General features: G+C 36.4%; 1 protein-coding gene across 5 annotated transcripts in view; it reads left to right on the top strand.

The window, feature by feature from the left end:
• Positions 1 to 3,548: 3,548 nt before the first annotated feature.
• Positions 3,549 to 14,103, top strand: part of DEPDC1 (DEP domain containing 1) — a 53,504-nt gene continuing 42,949 nt past the window's right edge. For all 5 annotated transcript variants that reach the window (XR_006335763.1, XM_043877404.1, XM_043877403.1 and 2 more), the window contains exons 1-6: positions 3,549 to 3,692; positions 6,831 to 7,096; positions 9,454 to 9,610; positions 10,282 to 10,400; positions 10,825 to 10,955; positions 12,238 to 12,285. Coding sequence is in view for 4 of the 5 variants with exons in the window: in XM_043877404.1 (XP_043733339.1) it covers positions 3,645 to 3,692; positions 6,831 to 7,096; positions 9,454 to 9,610; positions 10,282 to 10,400; positions 10,825 to 10,955; positions 12,238 to 12,285 (769 nt within the window). In the remaining variant the exon portion in view is untranslated. The remainder of the gene's footprint in view (positions 3,693 to 6,830; positions 7,097 to 9,453; positions 9,611 to 10,281; positions 10,401 to 10,824; positions 10,956 to 12,237; positions 12,286 to 14,103) is intronic.

Genomic DNA, 14,103 nt, shown 5'->3' on the forward strand with positions numbered 1-14,103 from the left:
CAACTGATTGACTGAACTGAACTGACTGATTCAGCCTTCACTGAGACTCATCTCAGTTACTGACAGTAAATTTTCAAAAAATCTTTTATAAGAATACATAAAGAAAATTAATGCACACCATTAAAACACCAGCAGTTCAAAGACGAGCATCCTTTTGGAGCATTTTAGAGTGAGTTACTATGTAACTCAGATGGTAAAGAATCTGCCTGTAATGTGGGAGACCTGGGTTCAATCCCTGGGTTGGGAAGATCCCCTGAAGGAGCACATGGCAACCCATTCCAGTACTCTTGCCTGGAGAATCTCCATGGACAGAGGAGCCTAGTGGGCTACACAGTCCACGGGGAGGCAAAGAGTTGGACACGACTGAGCAACTAAGCATAGTGTGTAAAACATAACAGAGTAAAGGAAATTGGACCAATGAATTTAAAGCTCAGCTCGAAGAATTCTCTTAGAACTTAAAGGGAAAATAATAATAAAATGAAAATTATAGGATGATGGACTTAAGAAAAAGAATATAGTGCCAGGAAATAAAATAATCAATAGTACTAGTCTCAGAAGCAAGGAGGAAAACAAACTGGAGCAATGTAAGAGAACTGGAAATTTTCTCAGATCATACCAAATATTAGTCAATACTCATGAACTCAAACTCTAAACATACCATAGCATGGTGGAATGGCTAAATTTCAAGGATAACTGACAAACATGCAGAAAGATTTCATAAAACATTTCCTAGGAAAGATAATTTACTTATATCACCTATATATAAACTTTCCTTTAGGGATAAAAAAAACTCATCTGTTCACCAATTATTTATTAAGTTACTACTATGTACTGTTCAGCAGCACCTAGAGATAGAGCAATGAACAAACTACAGTCTAAATTCAATTTTTTAATTTAAAAAATTAAACTGCAAGGCAAGAGGTGAAAACTTATCAAGACAGATAATCTCTGTCAAGGTGGAAAAATTTGTTTCATTGTATTTTATGTCTCTTCATATTTAAGAGGTGATGCATTCATTTCATTTAACTTAGTGATATTCATTCTGACAGTTATGATTAGGTTCAGCCACAAAAGTAAATTAACAGAGGACTATTTCTTACATATATAAGTCCACAGGTAGGAAGTCTATGGGCATTTTAGCAGATCAGCTCCATGAAATCTTCAGAGAACTCAGACTCCTCCATCCTTAAGAATGCACCTTGTACTATCCTGCCATGCCCAACTACACACAAACACTCCCCCAAAACTGTCTGGGGAATCTAAGGAATCTGCATTTTAACAGATATCCCAAGTAATCCAAATGCAGGTGGTTTATAACGCACATGAGACATTCTGATGTCAAAGAATGAGGAAAAGATGATAAAGTGACTCTTAAAACCTTGGTAATGAGAGAAATAAAAAATTACGTCTAAGAATCAAAGTATGAAATCAATAAACAGTTGCTAAGAGCATCGAGGGCTTCCCTGGTGGCTCAGAGATTAAAGCGTCTGCCTCCAATGCGGGAGACCTGGGTTCGATCCCTGGGTCGGGAAGATCCCCTGGAGAAGGAAATGGTAACCCACTCCAGTATTCTTGCCTGGAGAATCCCATGGACGGAGGAGCCTGGTAGGCTACAGTCCACGGGGTCGCAAAGAGTCGGACAAGACTGAGCGACTTCACTTTCACAGAGCAAAGATATGTAAAGTCACCTTAACAAAAGCCAAACCACCCATGTTTGACAAAACCTTGACTTTTACATATTTTCTTATCTAAAGGAATGGTCAGAGGACGGTAGGTGATACAGAGGGAGCCCACAAACAACATGGAAGTCACTAAATAAGAGTCTCAGACATCTTCTCAAGATGTGACACCTACATCTTATTACACACCTTTTCAGAACTCCTCCAACCATTTTCTTACAAAAAATTTAGATGTGCTTTTATTGTTTTGTTGTTGCTGTTGTTTAGCTGTTAAGTCGAGGCTGGCTCTTTTGCATCCCCATAGACTGTAGCCCACCAGGCTCCTCTGTCCATGGGATTTCCCAGGCAAGAATACTGGAGTGTGTTGCCATTTCCTTCTCCAGGGGATCTTCCTCACCCAGGAAGCAAAGAAGTCTCCTGCACTGGCAGGCGGATTCTTTACCACTGAGTCACCAGGGAAGCCCACTTTTATTGTTACCTTTTATAATGTTTCAGATGAAGCTTTATAATTTGAAATTAATTTTGTGCCATTAATGGTATACCCTGTCAGGTAATATTACATAAAAACAGGTAATATTAGGCTGTGGCTACTCATCCCGAGGCTGTATATAAGATAATGTTCAACTAGAAGGCTAGACAAAAAATGCAAACTACATTTTGACTTCCACATTCTCATCTTCTTTCATTCTGAAGAGAAACAGGAAACAAAAAAGAAAACCCTAGAACAATGTGTCATAAAGCCAGATTTAAAAAATGGTTAACACTATTTTGTAATATCTGTCACTGTACTTCTTTTCCTTAACACAAATGCAAACCCGAGTTGATTATTCCTATCCACTAAGAGCTTTTTGAAAATTCCAATCCATTGGTCTGTTCAGAAAAAATATGTATCTCCAACGAAATAATCCTAAATGCAATAAGTAAACTCTGCACACCATTATACTACTTCTCCCTAAAAAATTTTCTCTTACCTCTCTTTTTTACTATGGTCTATCCTTTCAAATTGTCGTTTAATTTCCAAATTAATTCTTCCACGGCTTCAATTCACTCAGGTAATTTCTCAGTGTCTGAACTAAGAGACTCCCACCACCAAACAGTTTCAAACTGGTGATAGAACGTTCATTAAAAGTACGAAGTCTAGATCTGCCAACAGGACCTGAGATTCTGAGCAACTTCTAGGAACTTTAGTTTCTGTATATGCATGATTTAAATAAAACCAGGATTCTCGTCAGATGAGACAGATTTTAAGGGAAGCAATTTGGCAAGTTTTGCATCACCTGTCACAAGCCGTATACTGACGGAAAACTACTAAGCTCCATTTCACAACCCAATTAACCGGGGAGGGGGGTAGGTGGGGTTGGTTAACTTACATTTCAGCACTGGGGAAGATGGAATTGTGGTGCCTTATACCCAGAAAGCTTCCTAAAAGCAAAACCAAGCGGTCAGTAGGGTGAAAGCTACGCCCCAGATTTGTTTCACTTGCTAACCAACTGCCTGAGACCCGGCTGGACCAGGCAGAAAAGGCTTGTGTCTGTTCGTTTTTTTCCTTTCAAATTTCAAATTCCTTTAAGCCAAACGCTGGGCTCCAAACATCCTGTAGGGGAATAAACCGCCTCACCCGTTCTGAGTGTGGAAGCATGACTCCGCCTCGCCAATGACCGCAAGACGGACAAGCAACTTCAGAGAAGCCAGGTGAGGTCAGGAGCCCGTCTCACCCTCCTGGGAGGGAGATCAGCTCTTCTCAGCCAAGCCGGCCTGCGCCGCAACCTGGAGCGAGTCCACAGCCCACGCCCCCTGCGGCCGGGCCAGGGCGGTGCGTCACGTGCCCAGACGGCTTAGCCAATCAACGCAGCCCTCGGCGGTATTCAAATCAACGGCGGGGCCGACGGTTGTGGAAACCTGTGTCGCCTTCCGCTGCCATGCCGGGCACCGGGCGCTGAGGGACCCTTGGGCCCGGTGGGCGGAATGGAGAATCGGGATGTGCCTCCAGGCCCTTATCGGGCCACCAAGCTGGTAAGACAGCGCGAACGACGAGACTGGCCGGCGGGGTGATGGCCGGTTTTACGTGAAGGTTCATAGTTTTTCCTAGGGCGGAGGGATGGGCCCCAGAGCCCAGGAGATCGCTGAAGAGGAGGATGAGGGGAGTTCTCGGGTATCGCGGACCTTTGTAGGACACGCTTGTCCCCCTCTTTTGAGCCTGCCCCCTTCCTTTGCTCCAGGCTTCCGGGGTAGACGCATCGACCCAACTTCTTAATCGACTCTGTTCTTGGTGTTTTCGGCGTCCCCTGGAATGACTTAGAATATTCTGAGTTTAGGTGCTCCTCACTCCAGATTTTCTACCCCCAACAGGATTCTAGGGGAATTTAGAACGAGTTCCAGTGTTTTGTAGGATCAGATTGTGACAGCTTCCTTTTGCCGGTCCTGTGGAATTAAATACAGGTTGTATCGACTGAATACCACTCAATAACAGCTATTTCATAACTAAACTCAGAATATTTTAAGTACCCATCAGGAGCCACTGTTAGTAGTCACAGGATTTGTGCTCACGCACAGTGTTTTGTGTATTTGGTGAATCATCAGTCCACGAGGATACCGTGCCACTGGTTATGTTGTGACATTAGGAGGGTCACTTGTGTGAGCATCAGTTTCCCCACTGGTAAAGTAGAGCTGAGAGTTCTCCAGAGTAGATATTACTGTAGGTGAAAGTGTGTTGTTATCTGTAGAATAACAGACAACTTATTCTCTGTATAAACCGCAGCTCGATATGTTTCTTGAATAATATATGAAATGTGGAGGTGTATAAAGAAGAGAACAGGGTTATTGTGTTTTCAGCCCTTAAATTTTGTGCTATGATGTTGGGACCACATAGGTTAGCGAAGTGGTAGCTTAACAAGTAGTAACATAGTTGGACTTACAGATCAGATTTCTTCACCTCTAATGTAGGATTTTTTTTTTATTAAAAAGTTATATATTCCTCTCTATGTACCATGTCTTATTTATTCTTTCCTCTGTCATGGAACATTTAGGTTGTTTCTATGTCCTGGCTATTGCATATAGTGTGGTAATGAATATTGGAGTACATGTGTCATTTTGAATTATGGTTTTCTCAGGGCATATGCCCACTGGTGAGATTGCTGGGTCATATGGTAGTTTTATTTTTAGTTTTTGAAGGAATCTTCCTACTGTTCTCCACTTGACTGTATCAGTTTATATTCCCACCAACAGTGCAAGAAGTTCCCTTTTCTCCACGCCTTCGCCAGCATTTATTGTTTGTAGATTTTTTTTGATGATGGCCATTCTGATGGTTTGAGGTGATATCTTAGTGTAGTTTTGATTTACATTTCTCTAGTAATTAGTGCGGAGAAGGCAATGGCAACCCACTCCAGTGTTCTTGCCTGGAGAATCCCAGGCGGAGCCTGATGGGCTGCCGTCTCTGGGGTCGCACAGAGTCAGACACGACTGAAGCAACTCAGCAGCAACAGTAATTAATGAAGTTGAGCATATTTTCATATGTTCATGGGCCATCTCTATGCCTTCTTCTCCAGGGGATCTTCCCGACCCAGGGACTGAACCTGGGTCTCCTGCATTGCAGGCAGATTGTTTACCACCTGAGCCATAAGGGAAGCCCATTTTCAGTGAGCATATTTTCATGTGTTTATTGGCCGTCTGTATGTCTTCTTTGAAGAAATGTCTTTTTAGGCTTTCCACCCATTTTTTTGACTTGGGTTGTTTGTTTTTTGATATTGAGCTCTATGAGCTGTCTGTGAGAAAGACAAATATTGTTATATTAACCCATATGTGTGGAATCTAGAAAAAATGATACAGATGAAGCCTATTTCTGGGGCAGGAATAGAGACACAGACATAGAAAATGGAGGTGTGGACAAAGGGAGGGTGGGAAGAATTGCGAAATTAGGATTGACATATATATATATACACTTGGGCGTGCTCAGTCATGTCTAACCCTTTGCAACACCGTGGACTGAAGCCTGTCAGGCTCTATCCATGGGATTCTCCAGGCAAGAATAGTGGAGTATGTTGCCACTTCCTCCTCCGGGGATCTTCCCGACCCAGGGATTGAACCTGCATCTCCTGCTTTGGCAGGCGGATTCTTTTACCACTGAGCCACCTGGGAAGCCCAACTACCATGTGTAAAATAGATAGCTAATGGGAACCTGCTGTATAACGTAGGGAGCTAGGTTTGGTGCTGTGTTGACCTAGATGGGTGGTATAGGGGGCGGGTGGGAGGAAAGTCCAGGAGGGAGGAGATATAGGCACACATATAGCTGCTTCACTTCATTGTACAACAGAAACTGACACAGGTTGTAAAGCAATTGTACTCCAATAAAAAATGTTTATCACCACAACCTTCTATATCACCACTCTTACACCTGCCACAAAGCCAAAAGTTTGGGTAATTTGAAAAAGATTTTTGAAAGTGTGATCATCTTTTTAAAATGTACATATATCACAGTGTCATTAAACAAACAATAGACTTAAGTTTTAATTTGCTCCATCTGTTATGTTCATTATTGGAATCTTCACTAGTAAATATATAAACTTTTTTAATACTAAAGGTAAAACTAAAGGTAAAAAGTTTTACCAGTAAAAATACTGCCTGCCATAAGTGTTGTTTGCCCTGCTTAGTTATGAGTACAGGTTCTAGAGTTTATCCAACACCTGGTTTTCAGGTGTGTGACCTTGGTCAAGTTATTAAATATCTCAGTGCTTCATATTCCAAATCTGAAAATGGGATAATAATAGTACCTATTCATTGAATTGTGAGAATTAAAGTGAAAAAATGAATGTAATGCATAGTGTCTGACACAAATGCTACTATCATATCAAAATTAGTTGAAGTTGTAGAAACAGGAATAAATGCTTTCTCTGTTGAGGACTAAAGGCAGGTTCATTACAGTTCTCCATTATTCGTAGGTTTCTTAAGTAAGCCAATCAGCCAATGAAGTACTTTTAGTCAAAAACCATTACATAAAAATATTCTTGCAACACTGTAATTAATAATAAGAAATCAGTATGAGATGTAAAAATTTTTAGCACAAATAAGACAAATGATTTCTTCATGAATTTCAATGATTTAATAATATGTGAATGAGTGGATTTTTTTTTATTTTTATTTTTTTTCATTTTACAGTGGAATGAAATTACCACATCTTTTCGAGTGGGAATGCCCCTAAGAAAACATAGGCAACACTTCAAAAAATATGGCAACTGTTTTACAGCAGGAGAAGCGGTGGACTGGCTTTATGACCTATTAAGAGCTAATAGCAATTTTGGTCCTGAAGTTACAAGGCAACAGACTATCCAGCTATTGAGAAAATTTCTTAAGAATCATGTAATTGAAGATATCAAAGGCAAATGGGGGACGGAAAATCTTGATGACAACAGTCAGCTATTCAGGTATTAGACAAAGAAATAACTGCAAAACTGAATTATTTAACCATAAAGTTTCACTCTGCTTCTATTATATAGCTACTAAAACAGCAGTCTCTTTAGGAGAAGTAATATTTTCTTTAGAAAACTGTTGCTCTGAGTTCAATTGAAACCACTTAAGTTAAAGTCCTTAAGACTAATTCCTGCACAATTCAAACCTTATAATGATAGACAGTATATATAATCATATAGAAAGTTGTGAGGAAAGAAGGAGATACTGTAACTTTAACATCTTCTGAAAGCTCTGTAACATGTGAAGGACAGAACATTATCAACCTTTAGTTTCATAGATTTAAGAATTACAAATTCTCACAGGTTCTTGCCTTCAATAGACATATAATCTATATAATCTAAGAATACATGTGATGAGATAAATAATAGCAAACTTATATAATAACTAACAAAAGAAATATATGACAGTTTGAAAAAAATAAGCATTTATCATGTACTAGAAGCCTTAATTTATGAGTTATGTGTTTTCCTTATTTAATCCCTAGAATAGCTAAACAGGATAGATATTAACTCATTGTTACAGGTGAAAAGGTGGAGACCATGTGTCAACAAATCTTATTCGTTCAGTCTGAAATATGCTTATGTACACATTCATCAGACTAGTGAATACATTTCTTCTCATGTCAGCTGTGTTGTAGCCCACCTTGAGGACAGGAGACCTTTCTGACTCCCTTGGGTCAGCATAATTGAGTTTTCTCTCATGCACCCAGAGTTCTTGATTATATATCCCTTAAATTAGATCTTTGGATTCTAATACACATGCTTTTTTACTCTACAAAATGAGTACTTTTCAAATGAGATGTAGAAATAGATTTTTGCCTATGCATCAAAGATGATTTATGTCACACAAGTAAACTATAATAACAAATATATAAATACTTTGTATAAAACTATATAAATCTTTCCTCTCTGTGCTACTCATCAGTCACCTTTTGAGTTTCTCTGCTGCGCTCATCCTTTAGCTTTTACTGTCCTCAAGGTCCTAGGCCTGTCTACACTTCACCTCTCTCCCTGGACAATCTCCTGCTATGTCTCTGCTTTCATGCCACGTCTTAATGACTTTCATGCCTCCAACCCAAATATCACTCCTGAGCTTTAGGGCTCCCTTTTTGCCTGTTAAACAGGCACTTCACATATCATATAGCATATGAAAAATCACTACCATCTCCTAACCTAACTTTTGACCTCTTATATCCATATCTGAATGAATGGCAATCTTTCCTGTAGTTGCTTTCATTCTTTTCCTTCTGCTCTTTAAATATGATGTAATTATCAAACCGTGTATATCATGCTGCCTCAGTACTCTCTGATCTATCTGCTTGTCTTCATGATATTTTTTTTATTAGACTATTGTTCTCTCTTACCTGAAATTCTGCAAAACTCTTAATCTTTCTACCTCTAGGCCTTTTACAGTGATAATAAAACTATGAATTGGTTTAAGAAGTCTTGTTAAAATGTTAACAGTTCCATTTGTTGATGGTCGCCTATGTGGATGTTATTTTATAAAAACACCCTGTACTTGTTTGTATTTTTGAAATATTTTATATTAAATTGAAGGGAGGAAAAGCATTATAATCAATAGGAGCAACAGAGTTCTGAAAATTGAACAATCACAAAGGGCAGAAAATATGTACAAATTAGATAATAAGAGAAATTTAGAAAATGTAACTTTCTAGAACTGTTTTGTATGTACCTCTCCATAAGAATTAGTCCTAATAATAACCCTGAATTATACAGGAATAAAGTTAAAATATACAGTTTACTCATGATATCAGGAAACTATTAAAAAAAATTTAAAGGCTTAATGAGAAAATTAATTTATGTAGAATATTCATTCTTTGATAAATTAAATCCAGTGTTTTTGAGTTATTTTTAAGATTTTTGTTGTTGGTCAGTTGCTAAGTCATGTCCAACTCGACGCGACCCATGAACTGCAGCACGCCAGGCTTCCCTGTCCTTCACTGTCTCCCAGATTTTGCTCAAGCTCATGTCCACTGAGTTAGTAATGCTATCCAACTATCTCATCTTCTGTCCCACTCCCCCCCACCACCCACCCTCAATCTTTCCCAGCATCAGGGTCTTTTCCAATGAATCAGCTCTTCGCATCCGGTGGCCAAAGTATTGGAGCTTCAGCTTCCTCATTAGTCCTTCCAGGGAATATTCAGGGTTGATTTTCTTTAGGATTGACTTTTTTGATATCCTTGCAGTCCAAGGGACTCTAAAGAGTCTTCTCCCAGAACCACAATTCAAAAGATAAGTAGGCACTAAAAGTTCATTATCTCACATTATTTAATTGCATATTCTTAAACCAGATTTCCTACAAGTTCTCCACTTAAAACTCTTCCACGAAGGCATCCAGAATTGAGAAGAAACAGCATAGAGAATTTTTCCAAAGATAAAGATAGTATTTTTAAATTGCGAAACTTATCTCGAAGAACTCCTAAAAAACATGGACTACATTTCTCTCAGGTAAAAACACCCTTTTTACTAATCACTAGTTTAAATATAATTACTGTGTGCTTAATAATATCAATAGAATAATTAAAAGTAAATGATTCTTTAAGATTTGAAGCCAATGCTTGGAATCACTTAGCTATATTACATTCTAAATGTATACATGTAAATTTGTTTGGAACTCAGAGAAATAATAATAAAAATTATAGTGAGACATACTTGAAATACTATTTGTATAATTTAAGCACGTTGTATTTTAAATTAATTTGACAGCAGTGGGGGCAGATACAAAACCAAAAGCTCTGTTACTGTGTATGCTAAGTGCTAAATTGCTTCAGTCATGTCCAGCCCTTTGCAACTTCATGGACTATAGTCCACCAGGCTCCTCTGTCCATGGGATTTTCCGGGCAAGAATACTGGAGTGGGTTGCCATTTCCTTCTCCAGGAGATCTTCCCAATCCAGGGTTGAACCTGTGTCTCTTGAGTCCTCCTGCATTGGCAGGCAGTTTGTTTACAACTAGTGCTACCTGGGAAGCCCCAAATACTGTATTATTTCTTCAAGTGACACCTTTACAGCTCCACAGTAGACTGATACTAATAGAATTACTAAATATTAGAAGTAGTATCAGTTCATTATTTCCAAAATTTGAACATATCATATTAAACCAAAGTAATTCTTTTTTCAGGAAAATGCAGAGAAAATGAACTGTGAAATAATTGATGAAGATCAAGAAAATGTAGCTGATAACAGAGAAATAAGCCAGAAAGATGTTGAAGAAGTTTGGAGATATGTTATTCTGATCTAGTAAGCTAAAACTAAGCTATAACCAAGTTCCTGGGGTGTTTAGAATGTTATTTTGTTATTTTCATCAAGATGCTCAGTTGAAGAAGAGCAGATTAATTCTCAAAGCTTAGAATTTCACCTGTATATGTGTTTCTTAATAAATACTCTTGTGTTTATTGTTCTGGTACAGTAGAAGTAGAATGGTTTGACTATGATTTGCTTTTTCTTTGACTCAAAGTTGTAGCTATAGTTTGGGGTCTATGTTGGAATCCTTCAAAGGTTATAAAGATAAATATACTTTAAAGTAGATACTAAATATAAGCCTTAGAGGTTTGATTTAAGAAAAATATTCTAAAAGCTTTGTCTGTTTTCTATTCATACTCTCATATTTATGTTCCACCTATTTTATGGAGAAAAAAAAGCTTGTATTCTTTCTTCTATTTAGCCTGCAAACCATTCTAGGTGTATCCTCCCTAGAAGAAGTCATAAATCCCAAACAAGTTATTCCTCAGTATATAATGTACAACATGACCAATACAAGTAAACATGGAGTAGTTATACTGCAAGACAAATCAGGTTGGTATCAATAAAAGAAGTTGGAATCATTTTAAACTTGCTAAAAAAAGGCTGCAGCTATAGTGAGGATAAAGAAAGACTAAAATATATAAAGTATATACATTAGGGAGACTACTGTTTTATCAGAAGTGCTTTGGTAATCATGGTGAAATAATTTTTAAATGAATATTATTCACACTATTGTTTTAGCTCTAAAGGTGGATTCTTGCATGAATTTTTTTTTTTAATGGAAGAGTAAGCATCCAAAGAGTATGCAAATATAATTGAAACTATTGTTTAATCAGATTTTATTGAGGACCTACAATGTGCTGGGCATTGTGCTAAAGATTAGATGATTAAGAGAAATATGGTCTATTCCTTTCTGGAGCTTAAATGAGAAGTTACATACATACTTAAATGGGTCAAGGCACATGCAAAACCAAAGTAACACACAATAAAATAAGTCCAAATTTAAGAACAGTATTTAAAAGAATACTGGCTTTATATTGTATGTATTTTATATAATGTATTGGTTTCAGATTTAAAGAAAATCAGGGAAATCAAGCCAGTTGCATTGGAAAATTTACATTACAGGAAGTGTATTAATAAATTTACTCAAAATGTTGGCTCTTGTTTTTTGTGTTTTTTTTCCTAATAATCAGTTGCTGGCTATAGAATTAACTGACATGCATTACCTTGATTTTCTTTCTGTGGGCAGGAACTTTTGAGATTTTAACCATAAGAACAAAAAGTAAATGTTGAAAACCAGGAGCTATGTTGTATATGCATGCAGCTTTGGATCAGTCCCATCTTTCATTACCTGAAATAACTTGAGTGTATGCTCTCATCTAAGCTTTCTATTCTTTATTAACTTTTCAAGTGAAATGTATGTGTGGTTTTTGTGTTTGTGTCAAAAAACTGCAACACTTATGCATCATATTTCACTTAGTGGCAACTGAGAGATTTTAAGCAAGCTTGCTTTGAAATCACCTTAATATTAAAATATAATATTTTAATATTATATTTTGTATATTTATATTTTATAAAATAAAATATTAAAATATAGCTTGTTTCTATCATAGGTCTCACTCAAATCAGTAATATTGAAGAAGCATAGCTAACTTTTAAACTTGTATTTTAAAATACTATATGGCCCTATACCTTACTAAATATATAATCAATTTTAATTCTGGTAGTACGTATACCTATATATAAATATATGTATAATTATGTAGCAAGTGTGAAGTTTTGAATATATTGTTAAAATAATTGTATAATTAAATGATATTAATTTTTTGTGTAGATGATCTTCCTCACTGGGTACTATCTGCCATGAAGTGCCTAGCAAATTGTAAGTAAACAAATGGTTTATGTGTGATATGTATGTGTATTATATTGATAGTTTTTAATAAGAACCAAGGGATTATTCTAATTCGTGAAAGTCATGATAAAATTGAACTATAACATTTCTGTTGGTGTTTAAATGAAGATCTAGTAAAACTGATTACATTTCATTGCATGTGGATTGTGTTATAGAGCACTTAACTTTGTGCAGGTAATGATTTTGTAATCCAAGCTAATCATTTATGACTCAGTTCTCATAGATCATAAAATCATAAGCTAGAAGATCTCAAAGGATTTTTAGGTATAATCTACATCAATTGTCTCATGAGTCCAGGGAGTTCAAATAGCAACTTACAAGTAAAGTAGCTTGTAAGTATAAAGTTTCAATCAGAAATGAAGTCTCATAAAACGCACTTCATTCCCCTTGCCATTGTACACAGCTTCAGCATTCAGATGTTTCATGATATGCTTCTTCTCCATAGGATATATTAATGGGGCTTTTATGTTTATCAAAAAGAATGATCTTCACTAAATTAGATCATTTTTTAATGTTTTGTTCTTCAAGCTTTTTCCATACTGGTCAATGATGATTGATTTTTATAATTTAAGGCCCTGTTCAAGTACAAAACACTAATTGCTCTCAAAAGTCAATTTTAAAAATGTGTGCAGAGGTGTGTGCTTCTTAATAATCAAAAGTAAAATTATATTTTAATAATTATATTACAGAAGTAATTTTCTAGGTCTTATAAAATTTGTATTTTATTAATGTTCAAAATAAGTATATATTCCCTTATTGTCCACTGGGTGTCAATATGACAAAATAACAGAATAGCAATAAAGTAAATAATATTAGATACAGAAAAATTTTATTTATCAAATCAAGGTAAAGATCTTGAATAGAAACATAAGATTTTTTAAATTCTCTTTCTAACTGCCCCTACGTACCTGCCTTTCTCTGTCATACCTTGCCTCATAGTTAGCAACTCAGATAGCATACTTCCAGGGATTTCTCTGATACCTCATCTTTAAGGTTTGTTTCTTTTGCTTCCCAGTCCATGTTATGCATAAATGATACCAAAGATGTAACTTACTGGATTTCAATTTAGCAATAATATGTCTGGCCAGAGGCAATATTAAGACTTTCATTTAACATGTTTGTTATTTATTCCCCCACAGTAATCCTGTGACATACAAGAATCAATGATCAATATACTATTCCCAATTTTTTTCTAGAAAAGAAAACTTAGGACTTTTTTCTAATACATGAGGAGCTATGTGTTCAAACCTAGATTCTCTAACTGAAAATTTTGTATGTTTAATTCCAGTCAGGAATTTTCTATCTTAGAAAACTTCTAATGATTATCAAAATTTTTATTCTACATATTAAGAATATATCTCATATCCTCCTTATAAAAATTGTCTGTTTTGTTCCACATAAAGCCCTCATTAGCCTTTAAACTATTAAGTGTGTTGATGTGTGTGTTACCTTGAAAGATAGTAGGGTAACTCTCAAATCTTAGTGCATATCACAGTCACTAGAGATACTCACCAAAAATTCAGGTTCAACTGATTGACAATGTCAGGATTTTTTTTTTTAATCATATCTCAGAAGAGTCTTATAGTGAAGATGCCCAGATCAGTATTTGGAAGCTACTAAATTAGTGAACCAACAACAAAAATTTCTAGATCAATAATTCCTAGCTGCATAGGAATTATGATAGATTCTGTACTGTATAGAAGAGATTATGCTTTTAATAGGCACACTGATGTTTCTGATTATGTAGTCCATGGACCATACTTTAAATGCTGTTGAGTCTCAAGGTCC

Source organism: Cervus elaphus, chromosome 20 (genome assembly GCF_910594005.1).
Source record: "Cervus elaphus chromosome 20, mCerEla1.1, whole genome shotgun sequence".
Taxonomy (NCBI): domain Eukaryota; kingdom Metazoa; phylum Chordata; class Mammalia; order Artiodactyla; family Cervidae; genus Cervus; species Cervus elaphus.